Genomic DNA, 21,408 nt, shown 5'->3' on the forward strand with positions numbered 1-21,408 from the left:
CTCAGGACAGTTTTTTTCTCCATTGTTCTTCATACAGAGGCTACATTAGGCTTGCTTCAGACATATTATAGTGTATTTCTGTAGAATGATCTAATACCACTTGCCAACGACCACAATGAAACATCATGCCATTTGTCCCATGCTTTTTTTCTTTCAACGGTCAGGGAACACCTTGATGTCACACAATGCATGTAAAGGTGTGTCCACTCTTGATAAGAAAGAGGTGCACATATGAAGTCCATACGTCACTGTCATGCACTCCTCAGCAAGAAGAGGTAAAAAATAGGTGTGTTTATCCTGTGTACTATAGAGCCATTTATCTCAAGGGGCTGTCATACTAGTCATATGTGTTATGATAGGGGATTTGGATTGACACACAGTCCCTTTATCTAAAATGAACACTCCAGGGGTTAAGTTTCCCTTTATTGAAGTGAGTGACTTACTGCACAGGTGTTAGGGGTACCTGCTAAATGCACAGCCTCCATGTGAGCTGTAACAAAATAAAAAAAGGCATGTTCATTAATTTATTGAAACATGCACATCAGTTTGGACCATGTTTAATCATTTTTCACATTAGTTGGCTTTTTTGTGATCGGTTTGTTTTCCCATTGATGTACATGGCACTCCTCGAAATCCACAGTGTAATGTTTCTGAGCAAAGGTTACTGTGGAAACAGTTGCCAAGCAACAGCACAGTAGTGCTCTGTTTTTGATCGGACCACACCTTAGAAATAGAATGCATAAAACTGTCTTGTTTCTCCACACTATATATAAAAATACACTGGTCTACTGATAGAGGTACAATTCAGTTGACAATTGATTGTTGTGATTCCTTACATAAAATAGACTACACAGGAAACAGAAAATGTGTTGTTTTGTAACTGATTTAAAAAAACAAGCTCCCTAATCCCGTTTGTAGTACATACCTATGTATTGTAGATCACACCTCCCCTTTGTGCTCCAGAGACCACCAACCCTTCAGCACAGCCTGTCTTCTTTGGGAGAACTGTATGCCGTATAGCTGATCATTTTCTGCTGCCTTGCAAGCAACATCTGCCATGACAGCCTCAGCAACAGGCTGAGCCAGCCAGGCCAATGCAAAGGCCCAGCGGGACTCCCCCGGACCAGCTAAAGCCACTACAGCTGTTACAACCCAGTCAGCACCATCATGGGCTTGGTTTTCTCAGACTCCATTTCCCATCCCCAACTCTGTCAGTCTGTTCTAAGTCACTCAAGACTCCATCATGCTAGCAGTCATGTTGCCCATGTCTCTTTCTCTCTGAGCTTCATATAACTGACTTGTTTGCAAAACCTGGCCTAGACACACGTTAAGGTCCAGGTTGATTTTCACACAAAGATCATGCTGGTGTCACTGACATGCAATCAAGTCCTAAACCAACAAATTAAATCATCACTTTCAGAACTGCCACTGCGGCAGAGAGCTCATTTCTCGGCTATACTCCTTGGTAGACTGTTTTCACTGTTCCTCTTTTCATGATTCTTAATAAAAATAAAAAAAAATTAAACTCAATGCGAATAACTGCAGATTACACAGACAGTCTTCTCAAAGTATCTGTTTTCATTTGCAAGGTCTTGACAAATCTTCACAGCTGTTTACTGTCTCTGTTGGGTGTGCTCTGTCTCTCTCTGTGTGTGGATACTAACCAACCAGAACCAACAATAGATAGCAAAACAGGAAATACACAATTACACGTTTCAATCAAAGAGTGCATGATTCACATGATCAAAAAGTGCAACAACAGGAAATAAAATGACTTTTTGCAATGCTCAAGCCAAGCTTTTGTTGCTACCGCTGTTTTTTGTAGTGTAATCCTGTGGGCGTGTTTGTTGTAGCTTTTGTACCATGAGGTCTGTGCAGTAGGTACTGTATGTTATTTAGGTTTGTGCTATGTGGGCTCTCAGTATGTCACACCCAGCAGAGGGAGATTACCTCTAATGTCCATAGTCCTGATACTTGTCCTTTTTCCCAGGGTGGGTGTTGGGTACAGTATATCTCATATATGTCTTTGGACACATGAGCTTGTCTTTGTTTCCTAACAGTCCAAGAAAATAGTTTAAATCATGTCCTTTTCACTATGCTCCGGGAGCCAAACTTTGACCCCTTCCACAACTGGCACCACGGCTCATGGCTCTTCGACCAGTCCTTCGGGATGCCCCAGATCCCAGACAAGTGATCCCACTGGCCAGGCTCCCACTGGCCCGGCTACATGTGCCCCCCAGGCTCCTCTGTGGATGTAAGCTTCTACTTCTACTGCCTAATGGGCAACCCCTACTTCTACTGCCTAATGGGCAAGCCCAGTACATACGGTCACTGTGGGGACGACGTCGTCAATGCACTTATTGATGAAGCCAATGACTTAGGTGGTATGCTCCTCAATGCCATTGGATAAATCCCTGAACATATTCCAGTCTGTGCCAGCACAACAGTCCTGTAGCGTAGCATCCGCGTCACCTGACCACTTCCTTAATGAGCGAGTCACTGGTACTTCCTAAATTTGTTTTTTGATTGTAAGCAGGAATCAGGAGGATAGAATTATGGTCAAATTTGCCAAATGGAGGGCGAGGGAGAGCTTTGTATGCGTTTCTGTGTGTGGAGTAAAGATGGTCTAGAGTTTTTTTTCCCTCTGGTTGCACATGTGACATGCTGGTAGAAATGAGGTAAAACAGATTTAAGTTTGCCTGCAGGAGTGCCCCTTCTGCGTAAGCATTTTCTTGTTTTCTTATGGCCTTATACAGCTGGTTGAGTGCGGTCTTAGTGCCAGCATCGGTTTGTGGTGGTAAGTAGACAGCTACGAATAATATAGATGAACTCTCGTGGTAGATAGTGTGGTCTACAGCTTATCATAAGGTACGCTACCTCAGGCGAGCAATACCTCGAGACGTCTTTAATATTAAACATTGCGCACCAGCTGTTATTGACAAATAGACACACACCTTCGCCCCTCGTCTTACCAGACGTAGCTTCTCTGTCCTGCCGATGCATGGAAAATCCCACCAGCTCTATATTATCCTTGTCGTCGTTCAGTTTATGTTTTGATCTTTCTTGTATAATAAAACAAATAAAAATGTTGCTTACCTACTGGTAGACGAAGATAAATGTTACATTTATTAGTCACGTACAGTACTGCAGCTTATAGTTAAGGGTCAATGCCAAATCTTTGTCGGTAAACATTGTATCCCAGAGCAGCTTCAGGAGGGAGTCAAGCCTTTCAAAATAACAACCCAGTACCCATACAATATACTACAGCCAGGTGCACTCTAAAGCATAAACTGTAGACTTAACTCAATCTGTGCACAGAGAGTCATACACACACTGTACACACCGAAGATACACTCCTAACCCCAATGTGTCTGTAATATCAATAGGAAAGCACGAAGAGAGAAGAGATGAAACTTCACCAGGAAGTCCACGTGAGCACAAAGCAGAACATTTCAATAGTTATAAATCCTTAAAGCTAAAGTAACATCCCTTGGGTGTTGATTGCAATGATACGTCCAAAATGGCACACTATTCCTTATATAGTGCACAAATTTTGACCAGAGTCCTTTAGGTCTTGGTCAAAAGAAGCACACTACAGTATAGAGGGAATAGGATGCAATTTGGGGTGCTGATATTGACAATAATAACTTCTGTCACATGAGAGTACTCTCCTCTGATACAAACTTGTTCTGTCTCCTGGCTGCAGTATTCTCCCGGTGTGGACTCTGAGAAGGTGATCTCCTCTCTCTCTCTCCAAAGGGTGTGCTCATCGTCAAGGTCCCACTGCCCATGCCAGCTGTCCAGGAAGGAGGGCTCTCCATGGCCATCAGCAAGAGGTAAACTCCCCATGAGTAAACTCCCCATGAGTAAGCTTCCAACATTGTGTAATTTTGCAGGCACCAGTTCTCAAGTGCAATTCATGGCTAAGACTTGACATCTTCTGCAGTGGCTTGTATTTTATACCTTAACTTGCATTGTTAGTGTCACTTCTTATAGTTACTGTCAATCAAGTCATTGAATGGCCTGTTTCGGTGAAATTGTATTTTGATATATTTCATTGGTCCTGTAGCTCCAACCCTTTCTCTATTCTCTATTCTCTTGAAAAACTGACAGGAGAACTGACAGACATCTGATATGTTATTTTTACTTAACAGGGATGATGTTTGGGACTAGCGACTAATAGCTAACAACCAATCATGGCAAGAAGAGTCAAGCATACAGATCTTCTGCAGTAGATATTGGTCAACTGGAGATAAGCGCTTACAGACTATTAGTAACATTTCAACTAACTATCTACTAACCCTAACCTTAACTTTTATCCTAACCCTAAACTTAATCCTTACCCTTATGCTAGCCCTAACTCGAACTCTTACCCAAACCCTTATTCTAAACCTTACCCCAACCCCACTGTAACCTTAGAAAGCAGTTGCTTATCAACAAATAGTTTGTAGATAGCATGATCATCTGTAGAGCATCTACGGATGGACTATCCAAAGAAAGTGTGACCATGTAAATGATCATGTATGTACACTTGATGCTGAATGAAAGTGAGTTGGGAGATACGTTTCTACCTGGAAATCATTATTTCTGCAGTCTCATGTTTCAATCTTCTGATTTCAAATATGTATACTGTACAGTGCTTTTTAAAATGTATTTTCAATATAGTAGACATTTCCAGTGAAGAGGGGCGGCTAAGGAGAGTTCTCTATGCTGTTTTACTCATGGGAGGTTTCTTAAAAACTTCAGCTGAAAATTCTGGTTATTTTGATAAATAATACACAGCAAAGTCTATAAATGTTCATATGAATTAATAATACATTTTGTCATTCATACTATTTGTCTTTATTTTGCCTTGTTGAAGAATATCTACAGTACCAGTCAAAAGTTTGGACACACCTACTCATTCCAGGGTTTTTCTTTATTTTGACTATTTTCTAGATAATAGAAGACATAATAGTGAAGACATCAAAACTATGAAATAACACAAGAGTGTGCAAAGCTGTCATCAAGGCAATGTAGAAAATAGTAAAAAATAAAGAAAAACCCTTGAATGAGTAGGTGTGTCCAAACCTTCGAGTGGTACTGTATATTCCATTCAAATGAACCAGACAAATCTGAGTAAGAGGAAATGAACCCTCAAAACAGATAATCAAATCTTGAAGTTTGATAAATCTTCTTAAGGATCGGACCCTTTATTTAATTTTTCGCCTAAAATGACATACCCAAATCTAACTGCCTGTAGCTCAGGCCCTGAAGCAAGGATATGAATATTCTTGGTACCATTTGAAAGGAACCACTTTGAAGTTTGTGGAAATGTGAAAGGAATGTAGGAGAATATAACACATTAGATCTGGTAAAAGATAATACAAAGAAAAAAACAACAGTTGTTTTGTATGTTTTTTGTACCATCATCTTTGAAATGCAAGAGAAAGGCCATAACTTATTATTCCAGCCCGGGTGCGATTTAGATTTGGGCCACTAGATAGCAGCAGTGTACGTGCAAGGTTTTAGGCTGATCCAATGAACCATTGCATTTCTGTGCAAAAGGTTTGATCAAGACTGCCCAAATCACTGTATTTTAAGAATGTGAAATGTCAGAATAATAGTAGAGATAATTATTTATTTCAGCTTTAATCTCTTTCATCACATTCCCAGTGGGTCAGAAGTTTACATACACTCAATTCGTATTTGGTAGCATTGCCTTTAAATTTTTTAACTTGGGTCAAATGTTTCAGGTAGCCTTCCACAAGCTTCCCACAATAAGTTGGGTGAATTTTGGCCCATTCCTCTTGACAGAGCTGGTGTAACTGAGTCAGGTTTGTAGGCCTCCTTGCTCGCACATGCTTTTTCAGTTCTGCCCACACATTTTCTATAGGACTGAGGTCAGGGCTTTGTGATGGCCACTCCAATACCTTGACTTTGTTGTCCTTAAGCCATTCTGCCACAACTTTGGAAGTATGCTTGGGGTCATTGTCCATTTGGAAGACCCTTGCAACCAAGCTTTAACTTCCTGACTGATGTCTTGAGATGTTGCTTCAGTATATCCACATAATTTTCCTCCTTATGAAGCCATCTATTATGTGAAGTGCACCAGTCCCTCCTGCAGCAAAGCACCCCCACATCATGATGCTGCCACCCCCATGCTTCATGGTTGGGATGGTGTTCTTCGGCTTGCAAGCCTCCCCCTTTTTCCTCCAAACAGAAGGATGGTCATTATGGCCAAATAGTTCTATTTCTGTTTCATCAGACCAGAGGACATTTCTCCAAAAGGTACGATCTTTTCCCCCATGTGCAGTGTCCCCAAACCATGGTCTGGCTTTTTTTATGGCGGGTTTGAAGCAGTGGCTTCTTCCTTGCTGAGCGGCCTTTCAGGTTATGTCGTTATAGGACTTGTTTTACTGTGGAAATAGATACTTATGTACCTGTTTCCTCCAGCATCTTCACAAGGTCCTTTGCTGTTGTTCTGGGATTAATTTGCACCCTTCGCACCAAAGTATGTTCATCTCTAGGAGACAGAACGCGACTCCTTCCTGAGCGGTATGACGGCTGCGTGGTCTCACGGTGTTTATACTTGCGTATTATTGTTTGTACAGATGAACGTGGTTCCTTCAGGCATTTGGAAATTGCTTTTAATTTTCCCATGATGTCAAGCAAAGAGGCACTGAGTTTGAAGGTAGGACTTGAAATACATCCATAGGTACACCTCCTATTGACTCAAATGATGTCAATTAGCCTATCAGAAGCTTCTAAAACCATGAAATCATTTTCTGGGATTTTCCAAGCTGTTTAAAGGCACAGTCAACTTAGTGTATGTAAACTTCTGACCCACTTGAATTGTGATACAGTGAATTATAAGTTAAATAATCTGTCTGTAAACAATTGTTGGAAAAATTACTTGTGTCATTCACAAAGTAGATGTCCTAACCAACTTGCTAAAACTATAGTTTGTTAACAATACATTTGTGGAGTGGTTTAAAAACGAGTTTTAATGACTCCAACCTAAGTGTATGTAAGCTTCCGACTTCAACTCTATGTCTATGTCCTGGGAAATGTTCTTGTTACTTACAACCTCATGCTAATTGCATTAGCCTACGTTAGCTCAACCGTCCCGCAGGGGACCAACCAATCCTGAAGAAGTTGGATTAGATTGAGAATATTGTCTGATAGAATGCCAGATTTTTAGCAGTTTCAAACATCTCAAGCAATAAGGTTTCCCATTCAACACCCTGCAAGATGTTGTTAAGTGTATCCCACATGGAACTATGAAGCTACTTTGTTTTGGTACTCCGAACTTACATAATACCTGTGTACTCGTAACTTTGGATCTCGTAATTTACTACATGTAAAAGATGCCGGAAGACAAGTAGATGCATTAGATCACCATGCATTTTGTTTTTCATGATCACCCCCCCCCCCCCCAACAAAAAAAAGAGAATGCCAGTGGAGCTCCAGAAATATCATCCTATTAAAAAGCTAGTAGTACTGTAGAAGCTGAGTACACAGACAGTTCTAATAATAGTACTCTCTGCCTGCAGCCTGTGAGTAGACACTGAGTAGACTGGGTACATCAATGTGACAGCCAACCATGGAGACTAGGCTACGGTGTAGTCAGTCCATTAGACATCAACATACTCTTGCATAACAAGCAAAAAACTCTGAGCCAAATTTAGCACACCATCTCCCTCTATTCCGACTAAGTTATGATAGTCATTTACACTGTAAAGAAATCCTTTGTAGCACAGCAGGATCGCTTCAGATTCCACAGTGGACGTAGCAGGCAAATGATGTAATATCACTGTAAGAATAGAATACAATAGCATTGGGCCTTCCGACTTGCACAGTGGTCTAAGGCACTGCTTCGCAGTGCTAGAGGTGTCACTACAGACCCGGGTTCGATCCTGGGCTGTATCGAACCAGCAGTCCCATAGGGCGATGGACAATTGGCCCAGCGTCGCCCGGGTTAGGGGAGGGTTTGGCCGGGGGGGCTTTACTTGGCTCTTCACGTTCTAGCGACTCCTTGTGGCGGGCCGGGCGCCTGCAGGCTGACTGCGGTTTTCAGTTGAACAGTGTTTCCTCTGACACAGTGGTGCGGCTGTCTTCCAGGTTAAGCAGGCCGGTGTTAAGACGCGCGGTTTGGCGGGTCATGTTTCGGGAGACGCAAGACTCAACCTTCGCCTCAAAATCCCGAGCCCGTTGGGGAGTTGCAGCGATGAGACAAGATTGAAATTGTGGAGAAAAAGAGGGTAAAATACCGCAAAAAAATGAAAAAAAATAGTACTCTAGCATGGTTAATTTTGTCAAAGACTGTTCACACATGCAGTGCATGGTTCAGATGGTGCCCATTAGGTTTCCTCTATATATACACACAGCTGTTTGTCAGGGATGAATGAAAACAGAAACATGTATTGTCTTGAATTAAGTTTATATACACTACTCTTAAAAAGTTTGGGGTCACTTAGAAATGTCCTTGTTTTTTAAAGAAAAGCTCATTTTTTGTCCATTAAAATAACATCAAATTGATCAGAAATACAGTGTAGACATTGTTAATGTTGTAAATGACTATTGTAGCTGGAAACTGACCATTTTTTAATGGAATATCTACATAGGCTTACAGAGGCCCATTATCAGCAACCATCACTCTTGTGTTCCAATGGCACGTTGTGTTAGCTAATCCAAGTTTATAATTTTAAAAGGCTAATTGATCATTAGAAAAACCTTTTGCAATTATGTTAGCACAGCTGAAAATTGTTGTGCTCATTAAAGAAGCAATAAAACTGGCCTTCTTTAGACTAGTTGAGTAGCATTTGTGGATTTGATTACAAAGGACTTTCTTCTGAAATTTGTCAGTCTATTCTTGTTCTGGGAAATGAAGGCTATTCCAAGCAAGAAATTGACAATAAACTGAGGATCTTGTACAACGTTGTGTACTACTCCCTTCACAGAACAGTGCCAACTGGCTCTAACCAGAATAGAAAGAGGAGTGGGAGGCCCCGGTGCACAACTGAGCAAGAGGACAAGTACATTAGACTGTCTAGTTTGAGAAACAACCTCTACTGGCAGCTTCATTAAATAGTACCCGCAAACACCAGTCTCAACGTCAACAGTGAAGAGGCGACTCCGGGATGCTGGCTTTCGTGGTTGTCGGTTTTAACTCAGTGGGCTGCTTTAAAACCCCAGACCTCATTATGACACTTTGACCAGATATAGAACACTGACCTCACATCCTCTTAATGGTTTATAACTATGTTTTCTGTTATTTAATCATTTGTAAATGCAATATAAACCATTTAAAGTGTTACCATGTGAATAGTGCCCATAGAATAGGTTTGACATGATTTATCAGTGATTTATACATAGAGAGAACATATCTGGTTAACTTGATTATACTATAGTATCGTTGTTGCCTGCTGTCTAGTCTATGTTGTCACAATCCAGGAAGTCATCAGATGCTTAGAAGGTCGGAAAAAAGGACCAATGTTAGCAGATAAATAATTTTGTCATTGTTTTATAGATACTTTCAAAAATCTATTGGACACCGTATGAATGTTGGTCTTGTCGTCCTTGGTGCAGATAATGTAGTGCACTACAACACAGCATGGGGGACAGGTTGGTGCTGCTGAATTCTAATGCTTCCTCTGCTGCTTGAGCTTTCATATTTTTTTGCAGAATGCTATAGGTGTCTGAACAATGCAGCAAGGAACTGGGGCTAATAACAGGAGGCTTATTATAGCCCTAGCAACAGGAACGAGATTGGTGGCTGCGCAGGGTGAGCCTATCAGCTATTGGCTGGCAAGAGAGACCATTCCAAAAACAGAAATTAATCTAATGAAAGCTTCAGTACAGCAGGCTGCAGCAAGAGACTGCAGTCTAGGGTTTGGGGATCCAACAGCTTACCATTTCATCTTATCAGTCATTGTGGGGTTCTGTTTCCGGATTGCAATAAACAGATGTGCATGAATAATTTGTGTGTGTGTGCGTGCGTGCGTGTATGTGAAACTACTGTCGGGGAATGGCAGATATCATTGGCTTACAGCATCCACATGACAGAGATTTATTGTCCAACAAGCATATCAGTTTCTTTCAAATGATGTTAATGAAATGTATGTTTTGAGTAAGAACACTATATTTCACCCATAGGAAAAGAGTACAGTATATGTGGTTCTCTATTGGTATAGCCTAGAAGTATGCATTTGATCCATATTGTGATTTTATAGATGATGATGTAAAAAAAGCACCTTATCTCTCTCTCTCTCCCACTCTCACTCTTTCTCCCATACACACACTCACATACTCATGCACACATACAGATACATACAAACCTGTTTGAACTATGACCTCTGACCCAGCATCTCTGACCCAGCACATGAAAAGCAAAAAAGTGTTTCATTTGAGAGCACAGTGTCCCAAATTGGTTTCTCTGTCACACTGTCCAATGGTGCACTACACTAATTTTTAAAATGTCTATGGTGCACTACACTCTCCCTTCTAATATGTAGATGGTGCACTACACTCTCCCTTCTAATATGTAGATGGTGCACTATGCTCTCCCTTCTAATATGTAGATGGTGCACTACACTCTTCCTTCTAATATGTAGATGGTGCACTACACTCTCCCTTCTAATATGTAGATGGTGCACTACACTCTCCCTTCTAATATGTAGATGGTGCACTATGCTCTCCCTTCTAATATGTAGATGGTGCACTACACTCTCCCTTCTAATATGTAGATGGTGCACTATGCTCTCCCTTCTAATATGTAGATGGTGCACTACACTCTTCCTTCTAATATGTAGATGGTGCACTACACTCTTCCTTCTAATATGTAGATGGTGCACTCCACTCTTCCTTCTAATATGTAGATGGTGCACTACGCTCTCCCTTCTAATATGTAGATGGTGCACTATGCTCTCCCTTCTAATATGTAGATGGTGCACTACACTCTTCCTTCTAATATGTAGATGGTGCACTACACTCTTCCTTCTAATATGTAGATGGTGCACTACACTCTTCCTTCTAATATGTAGATGGTGCACTACACTCTCCCTTCTAATATGTAGATGGTGCACTCCACTCTCCCTTCTAATATGTAGATGTGGCACTACACTCTTCCTTCTAATATGTAGATGGTGCACTCCACTCTCCCTTCTAATATGTAGATGTGGCACTACACTCTTCCTTCTAATATGTAGATGGTGCACTACACTCTCCCTTCTAATGTGTAGATGGTGCACTCCACTCTCCCTTCTAATATGTAGATGGTGCACTACGCTCTCCCTTCTAATATGTAGATGGTGCACTACACTCTTCCTTCTAATATGTAGATGGTGCACTCCACTCTCCCTTCTAATATGTAGATGGTGCACTACACTCTTCCTTCTAATATGTAGATGGTGCACTACACTCTCCCTTCTAATATGTAGATGGTGCACTACACTCTACCTTCTAATATGTAGATGGTGCACTACACTCTCCCTTCTAATATGTAGATGGTGCACTACACTCTTCCTTCTAATATGTAGATGGTGCACTACACTCTCCCTTCTAATATGTAGATGGTGCACTACACTCTCCCTTCTAATATGTAGATGGTGCACTACACTCTCCCTTCTAATATGTGGATGGTGCACTACGCTCTCCCTTCTAATATGTAGATGGTGCACTACACTCTCATTTTTTAAATGTCTATGGTGCACTACACTCTCCTTTTTTAAATGTCTATGGTGCACTACACTCTCCTTTTTTAAATGTCTATGGTGCACTACACTCTCCTTTTTTAAATGTCTATGAGTAAAATACTGGAAACATTGTAGCACTGAGTGAAATACTGGAGAAGGCAGGAAACATTGTAGCACTGAGTTTATAGGATGAAGTATAGTGAATGAGCTGGTAGTTCAGAATGACAATAATAAATATCTACTGTAATAAATAATGTATACTGTATATACTGGCAAACAAATAGCTTGAATGAGCAACAGATAGCAACGACATTTCCTAAAAACACACTATACATGATTCATTAAGCCCATTATAATAGTAATTGATTTGTTGATAAGATTGTGTGCCTTCAGTCTACATTTGTTCTGTTGTATAGCCATGGTACCAACCCTTTACTTGATTCAATTGAAGTTGAATTCCATTTCAGAGAAAAGAGAGCATACATGTTACAGTACTGTTCAGCCTAAATGCACAGACACAAGGATCTGTGTCAAACAAAATGACAGTTAAATAAATAAACACAAACAAAATAGCAAAAAAACTAAATTAAATTAAACATTACTGTATATCAAAACAATGAATGAAATGTTCTTAGTGTATGAACCATCCCTTCTGATGTGTCCAAAAAACAAAACTAAACAAATGATAAGAGTTTAACGTTTCTATGCGATGCAAAGTCATCTGAATCGTTCACTCTCGCTACCTGCGTTGACATACCGACGGAAAAAGTAACATACAGTGTTCAAAAGTCGCCTTGTGACCCAGAAGGGACTATGTACGTTAACTAAGTACCAGGTTTAATTACATGTGTTAACTGTACTTACTAAATGACATGTGTTAACTGTACTTACTAAATGACATGTGTTAACTGTTCTGAGATTAGCATGGCAAAAATGGAAGGCATAACAGTGTCTCTCTGTTGATGGCACTAAATGAATGGCATAAAGTAACACCATAGGCTTATGAATATAAATATCTAAATCTGACACACCTCAAGGTGTTTGGGTTTGCCAGGGCAAGTGATAATATCTGACACCAAAAAATACAATTTGCTGAGTTTTAGCCCATTACGATCAGGATAATACATCTAATAAAATCTAGAGAGCATAGCAGCAAGATAGAGAACCACATCCTCAGCAATATATATTTGGATACATGGTTAGCTCAGAGGATGTGAGATGTACAGAGTGGGTTAAAGACTATAGGTGGCTTCCCAAATGACACCATATTACCTATAGTGCATTACTTTTGACCAAGACCAATAGGGCTCTGGTAGGGCTCAAAAGTAGTGCAACATATAGGGAATAGGGTGGCATTTGTGACGCTGTTAAAGTCCTAGATCCTTTAGATCCATTATTTTTGTTGTGGTGGAAATCATTCAGTTGGGACATTCAGCCCTCGGTGGTAAATAACGTTAACAGTGTATGACAAATGACTCTCCCTGTTTGCTTCAACCTGAAGTCCTAAACGCCAGCTATTATTGGACTAGCGTTTGCATTACATTGCATGAGCAGACATGTGCACTCACTGCACTGGTGTCATACAAGTTTGCGTAGATCTAAAAGCGCGAGTGGGTTTTTAGTGTGTCCTTGTGATTCTCTGTTTGCATACATGGTTATTGAGGATGCCTATGGAGTATGCTGAATCAACTATTTGAAGTGGCAAAGGAGGCACACAAGAATAGCATACTAGCAGCACACAAGAGGTTACAACATTCTATCTTAAATACTTTTCTTTAAAAAGCAAAAGTTGACTTATTAGTGACATCACAACAATACACTCGACCACCATGGAAATGGTGCATTTATCATTTTGTCATATTCTTTTTTTATTATCATAGTTAGCTCGTTTCTTGTGCAACTGCTACATAATGACTCACATTCAAGATATTTGTCACTCAGGAACAGCTAAAAGGTATAAAAACAAACAAAAAATGTATACTGTCAGAAATAAATTGTGGTCCATGTTGTGAATTCATAACAGAAACACAGATTCTGAAAACTTCACCATTGTTCAAACTGGTTAATAACATGACAAAATAAGTACTCAAATATAGTTCAAAGAACAAAGTATTTGTTTTACAATGCCATTATTATAATTTAATGTGACAAAGCCATTATCATAATTTAATGTTACAAACACCAGCTGGTAAGATTAAGCAATCACTGGTGTTTTTTCCACTTTTTTTCTTCCATCAACAAATTAAATACACATATTGCATGCCACTATAGCAATGCTCATAACATATACATTTTTACGATCACCGTTTTGGTATAGCAAATATAAACAAAATAAGAATAAGTTATAAATAAGAAATAATCAGACAAAGCCTATGTTTTCTCAATCTTATGAATACTTAACACCCACAGTATAAGTTAATAAAGTCAAGCTACTGTATGTTTCAATACATCACCAGCATGCACAATACTGAATAATCGATATTATTGTAGTAATCATCTTACACTGAAGAAACAGTATAGTAGGCAAGTGCATTTAATAAAACAAACACAGAAGTAAACCACAAACTCTGCAGCTGCTTTAAGATCATGTTTCTGTTTTAACCTGTCTCTGCCTTTAGATAGACTCTATTGGAGGTAAAGCTATGGTTCCAGTATCATATTTAGAGCAGTCAGAGGACAGTCACATTGGATTTCATGCCAAATTCACCTCAAACTAGAAGTCATGTGAAAGAGGAAATTGATAAGTATTTTCTCCTTACCTCATGGCCATCATTGGCATTAACTTTACAATAAACATCTAACCTTTACAAAACATCTGCATTGTACTTTTTGTAGTTGATTTGGTCAGATTAATACTTTTAGCTTTCCTGCACTCCCTTCAAGAGTGAGTGATATTATATATCATAATGGCTAGAAAATCGTGATGTAGGACCACAGATCATAGGAACGCGCAGTTTCACATATGTGGACACTGGTTTGGTGCTGGAGATAATGAATATGAGGTTGAAAAGTGGCCGAGTTGACCTTTAAACTAGTACTGGAACCATTGCAAGCTATTTTTGTGAGGCACTCTCACTCAAGTGTTTTTTTTCCCTTCCTCAAGTGTCTGCATCTCTATCATGCATAAACCTAACTAAGCAGCTTCCCTTGGTACAACGACACCAGTCCTTATGCCAGTGTGAGGCTGCCAAACCAATCCAACAACGACCACTTCAGGCGGATTGACTGACATTTCAGTGGTTTTGGCAAACGTCAAAGAGAAAATCAAGATGGCAGCCCTTTCAACCATTCATATATATTTCTATATATATTAAACTAAGATGTAACCTCCCCTCTCACCTTTCTTTTGATTCTTTTCTTTTAACACATGGAAAAATAAAGAACTGCTGCGGTACGATCATCAGCAAAAGCGCCTACCAAAGCCCACTGGCCCTTCATTATATATTTTTTCTAAGTGTGGTTTATTAATCTTTGTTACCCTCCCCTCCCTCATCATCCTGCTGGTCACTTGTCCACAGTGTTAAGTTGTCTCGGAGCAGCTGCATGATGAGAGTTGAGTCTTTGTAGGAGTCCTCGTTCAGGGTGTCCAGCTCAGCAATAGCGTCATCGAAGGCGGTCTTGGCCAGATGACAGGCCTGCTCAGGGGCATTCTGGATCTCGTAGTAAAACACAGAGTAGTTGAGAGCCAAGCCGAGGCGGATGGGGTGGGTGGGCTGCATGTGCTCTTTGCTGATCTCATGGGCCTCGTTGTAAGCCTTCTCTGATGATTCGATGACGGTGGCCCTCTTCTCGCCCGTGGCCACCTCAGCCAGGTAGCGGTAGTAGTCGCCTTTCATCTTCAGGTAAAATACCTTGCTCTCGTGCTGCGTCTCGTTGCAGTTCTTGATCAGGTAGTTATCCAGAAGGTTGAGCACGTCCTGACACACAGCCTCCAGCTCCTTCTCAATCTTCTCCCTGTAGGCCCGAACCATTTCAATCTTTTTCTCATTTCCATCTGCAGAGGTCTTCTGCTCGATGCTAGAGATCACCCTCCAAGAGGAACGGCGGGCCCCTACCACATTCTTATAGGCCACAGACAGGAGGTTCCTCTCCTCGTTAGATAGGGCCTCATTCAGCTCTGTTACCTGAGGAGGGGACAGAGCAGTGGTCATAAATGCAATATCTGGGCAGTGATTTAGGAAGCTGTATAAGACAGCAAATGAACCCCTATATTATGCATTCATGAATGTAAACAGTTATCTTTCAACAATATCACGTACAGAAGGTGTGGTTTTACAGGAAATCATATCAGAGCATTTACTGTACTTTACTGTACTGTACACTGTATGTCACAACCATATACAGTGTCATACCTATAATATCTACTGTACAGTATGTTGTTCTTGGGAATGAGCAAGATTCAACTCATCATGTGCAATTCCCAGTTTCCATGGCAATCAGCCCATTATGTGCACCAGTAGCTCCAGCTGTCATGTGGACAGCTAATGCTAGCAAGTGGAGAACCATATTCAAGATAGTGAGAGAGAGTGGGGGTTGGGACTGGAGAGGGGGCAGAGGATTGGAGGTAGCTATGTTCCCACGAGGAATCCAGGGGCAGCTGCAGTGTAAGTGTAGACGGTCAGTTGATCATCGCTCAGGCAGTTCATGTGTCTCCCTGACCTTCTCCTCTGCTTTAAACTGACCTTTTCATCTGTCTGAAACCCCATGTAATGCTGTCACCCAGGACATGCTTTTCACCTACTACCTGACTCTATACGTACAGGGTAGGACGTAACATGTTAATTAATCCCAGGAATGTCAAATATTGTACTGTAAAAAGCACAATTGATAAGTAACCTTTGAACTTTTAACGTTGTAAAACCTGACTTGGTCTAAATGCTACACCTCATTCCACTAACCTACAAGGTATTTATTTAGTGGCTCTGACTGAAAGACATTGGGTAGCAAATTACAATAAGTAACCAAAAATATTCTCAACAGTTTAACCCACACACAAATGTCATATACAGTATTTTCCCTGGGTCATTCCACAAATTCGGTGCCTTTTGAGATGTGTAACCTGGTGATTTCACATACATTCTGTCATAAAGAGCGCATGTTTAACTTAATAAAATTGTTGAACTTAATAAATGAAGGAGCACTTGAATGCACGTATATGTGTTTCATTGTTAAAACATTTATAGTCTGTATATCTATGGGTAACAGGGTTGACGTGCTATGCTCAACCCACTCTGTTTCCCCCACAAAACACTAGAAAATGACCAAAATGAGTAGAGCCAGCTCATCTGTTTTTAAACTAGGATTTGACTATTAGATGTTCAATGTTTATTTTATTTTGTATTTTCTCTTTAATTCTGCATTGTTGGAAAAGGACCCGTAAGTAGCAGTTCACTGTCAGTCTACCTCATTTGTTTCTTTTGAAAACATTTATTTTCATTTGAAATTTAATATTTTCACCATATTAAAATGAGTTTTTTACCTGACAATGAATCACTATTCACATGAAATAAAGAATAATATTCAGAAATTACTTTTTCAAAACAACAAAATAACTAGGGCTTTAGAATGATGGTGAAATTCTGAAGTGAAATGTTTTAAAGTCATCCTGGAAGTCACAGAGGGTGAATTATCCATGTGGTCTATATTAAAGGGCACTTAATTTAATATTACAGGCTTTTAAAATGCAATATTGGTGCATAATTTCTACTTAAAATATCAAAGGGATGCAAAAGACATTCATTTTGTGGAATGACCCCCCCTATCTTGAATATCACATTAAGAGCAACTGTAAAGACCTGAGACGCTTCCAGTCCACTTCCAGATAACCTTACATCAATAAAACAAGCTTTTTTTTTTATCTCCATCTAAATCAATATCGGCTAAATAATTAGATTATCTAGATTATAACTATAAGAGGGAAGATGCAGACAGCACAAGGCTACAGTATAAATACAGCTACAGAGGAAATACAGCTTAATGGGTGGCCCATTCTAGCAAAGTCCTCTCTCTCATTGAGAAGCTAATATTTCTCTTTTCTGGTGAGCTGATGTGACATTCCCCTCCCAGCCTGATAGAGGAGCAAAACGAATGCGGCTGATAGGTGACGTCACAGCCACCGTGTACATGGATGACAGAATGCTTCTAAGCAGGCGTTTTTCCTTTCCAGCTTTCAATGCAAGAACACACAATTGACAGCTCAAATGCCATGGTATTACTAAGCAAATGTTCAATTACTATCTGATTGTTAGTCCATCTTGATGGATATGTAAGAAACATAAAGGCCAGAGAATGCAAAAGACTACAAGTGATGTTGGAAAAGCCCATCTTATGCATTACTTGTCAGTGAATCATCATTGTACCAAAATGCTGATGTCAGTCAATATAAATAAAGCCTACCATACTGATCTGAATACCTAATTGCCAGCCCAAACAATTATTGACGGGCTGGGTTCAAATCTGTCACGACTATGCTGAACACATAATGCTACTGTAAATACATTACATAATAAAATAAAACAAATGCCATTTAACACATTCACTGACAAAGCAGCACTGCTTATAATTGCATCTTACTGCATTGATGCATTAACTTCTGCAAACATGTATGCAGAATAATATTGTACTGTATGTACTGTACTGGTCAAGGTGAAATCAGAACATAAAATCATACCTCTCATTACTTTTTCCTGCCATCAAATGAACCCTGGCTGCAGTGGCAAGGGATTTCCCATTGGAGAGGGGAACGAGTACACACCCCTACACTGCAAAAAGGCCCAGTTCTGACTGCATGGACTGACCCAGCAGATTGCTTAAAGGGAAAGGAATCCCACATGCACACATCACTAAAATGCCATCGCATGCAACCAGAAATCTGCAGGAGAAATAGATCTAAATTACGCAGCCGATGAGACAGAAAGTGTAACTAGGTAATAATAATAATGGTTAAGATGTCAGGAGGAGACTGGGCATTTAGGTTTAGGGCCTAATGACAATGCATTTTTCACACAGTGTGAGACCTGTATCAATAAACCAAACAATAATGTAAATTTCATTAAATTGCTTTAAAGAACACACAGCTTCACCCTATCCATATCCAGACATACAGTATGTCTGGAGAGGCAACTGCACACGTTGACAGTGACACACAATGCGACATACAGGTGCAATGCAGAATGATAATGTGATCAAGTAACTTAATGTAGCTCAACCACGGATAACAAAAGGACCAATATCCAATCTGATCATTGACTCACTGCAATACGACAAAATACAGAACATTCTAGAGAGAATTATGCTGCCTCCTACATTTGTTTTGTGTAAAGAGCTGGAAACTGAATAACCATTTATGCAGGAATAGATGCTCATTCAGAGAACATCTGTAGCCTCTATTAACAGACACATATATATATTCAATAGAGGACAGATTTAACTCAAAAATATACTTTAAAAAAATGTATATTATTACTAGCCAATTATATAATTAAATATAGATATTACAGGGAGAATCGATCAATATTCGAGCAACCTCACATGGTACAATCCTAAAGACCAATTCTAACTGATCTGAATTTAACAAATCACATGGGGAATTAAGTCCCACTGGGCATACATTAAATCAACGTTGTTTCTACGTAATTTCAATGAAATTACGTTGAACCAACGTGGAATAGACGTCTGTACACAGTGGCATAGGACACATTTATCACATGTAATTTTATAACGCAAGGAACACGTTTGACAGAGAAATCAATGTTATTTGGTGCCTCTGAATACATTTCGTGGTAATATCACTCCACTGCATTTATTTTAAAGACACGAAACTGGCACCGCCCAAGCACCGCCCAAGGAGCGTTCAATAGCATACATTGATTGCCTTTCTTGAATGTTTCTTGAATGTTTGAGCTCCACATGTAGGCTATTCTAGTCGTTATAATTAAACAGTGATTGCGCCCTATGAAACAGACTTGATATTCTGAATGGTGTAGGCTAGTATTTCAATGCAGTATAGTGATGTCTAGGATTGCTGGCAAAACCTTTACATAATCTAATATCAAAATGTTAAATTTTTATACACATCACATCTCTAGGAATGGAATAAAATATCTAAATAGAGATCATTCATATTCATTAGAATGACATTGTAGAGAATTCAATGTTTCATTGAACACCAAATCATCAGTCCTTATTCGTAGGCTATTCACATGCAATCGTTTTGGAGACTTACCGATTTCATGGCAGCTGCCATGTCATCATATCTTTCAGCCTGTTCAGCCAGCCTGGCTTTCTGCACCAGCTGCTCGCGATCAACCATTTTAATATTTGGTTAGTGTGAACGATATTCTATAGGTTTTGGGATAAAATGATATGTCTACTACTTGCAATGCCGTGAAATTCTGTGCGAACTTAGGCTGCAGCTGTTCTGTGCAGTCTGTGCTAGTGCCGACGGGACACCCTTTCTCGTTCCTCACACTTTCCCCCGGCTGCGTCATCACTCAGAAAGGTGGGTGTCTTGCTACTGATGTAACAGTCCTTACATGGGAATCCAGAGGTACTGCATATCTGGGATGAGAGCGAATCAGATTTCCTGTTTCATTCCCACTAGGCAATCAATGAGGGAAATTTAGTCCAATAGGACTCCTTAGTGATTCTAAACCTAACCCTTACCCCAACCAATAACCAGCCATAACCTTATCCTTAAGTTCATGCCCACACCCTGGCTCAAGCATAACCATAATAACCCTAGTCATAACCCTAACCCTAGCTTCAACTCCACACCCCAGCCTAACCCTAAACCTACCACTACCTCTATCTAACACCTGTCACTGAACAAACCACTCACTGTTACCAATGCAAAGGGTGACCTCTCCTGGGAAGATAAGCTTCATACAACTATTTGGCATTACTAGTGTCACAACTTGATTGTGCTACCTGTTTCTTCTGAGAAAATCAGATACTATTGTTGCAACCCAACTGGAATTATCAGGTATCCTCCTTATTCATATTCAATGGGTGTGGAAAGTCCCAAATGCAACCCTATTCCCTATATAGTGCACTACTGTTGACCAAGTAGTGCACTATATCGTACTCAATGTCAGTGCATTTAAAGCACATTTCTGCAGGGAGATGGAGTGATGGAGAAGGGACCTCCTGCTTGCTGTACCTTAAGTCCAGCAGCACCAATACAATGAGTCAGTCAGAACACCCTCTGCTGGTACAGCATGGTACAAAGTCATGACTCAGTGCAAAGGATGGATGAATCATCACGGCCAGTGCTAACTCCTTGCATTTGCGAATCAGTAAGGGGTGAATCCCAACTTCCTATTGATGTTAATGCAGTGAAAATTCTACCTACGTGGAAGTTTAGGATTCACCCCTAAACTTCATGTATTTGACATTTTTTGACATAGTTTCAGAGTACTATAGGTGCGGTTAGTATGCTTTTGTCAGTCACAAAGTCTCAATATTAGCTGAATCGGAGTCCTACATGTATTGTTGTATTGGGGACAATGGCGAACATGCATTCTGCAGAATCAGGACACTGTTGGTTCACACCTGGCTCCAGTTGGAGGGACAGATCAGCTAATTAGTAAAGATGTTCCAAGCTGATTAAGGTATCACAAACGTCAGATGATTATTTTCTGTCTCTCAGCCCTTCAATGTAGGACGGCTGCAAAGGCACCAACGCTTCCCTTCTTTCTTCTCCCTGCCTGCCTTTCTCTCACTCTTTCTTTCT

At 40.2% G+C, this 21,408-nt stretch overlaps 1 protein-coding gene and 1 long non-coding RNA gene across 2 annotated transcripts; one reads left to right on the forward strand and one right to left on the reverse strand.

Moving 5' to 3' along the window:
• Positions 1-3,704: 3,704 nt before the first annotated feature.
• On the forward strand, positions 3,705-4,830 carry LOC149971273 (uncharacterized). The gene is made up of 2 exons (XR_016492449.1): positions 3,705-3,836; positions 4,155-4,830. It is a non-coding gene; the product is annotated as an uncharacterized LOC149971273 (long non-coding RNA).
• Positions 4,831-13,522: 8,692 nt separating this feature from the next.
• Positions 13,523-20,094, reverse strand: ywhag2 (3-monooxygenase/tryptophan 5-monooxygenase activation protein, gamma polypeptide 2). Its single transcript, NM_001124475.1, is given in 2 exon segments — positions 13,523-15,799; positions 19,900-20,094. Coding segments are annotated over 2 exon segments (747 nt in total). The 5' UTR covers positions 19,987-20,094; the 3' UTR covers positions 13,523-15,139.
• Positions 20,095-21,408: the final 1,314 nt, after the last annotated feature.

This window comes from Oncorhynchus mykiss, chromosome 27 (assembly GCF_057628025.1).
Source record: "Oncorhynchus mykiss isolate SJ-2025 chromosome 27, ASM5762802v1, whole genome shotgun sequence".
Taxonomy (NCBI): domain Eukaryota; kingdom Metazoa; phylum Chordata; class Actinopteri; order Salmoniformes; family Salmonidae; genus Oncorhynchus; species Oncorhynchus mykiss.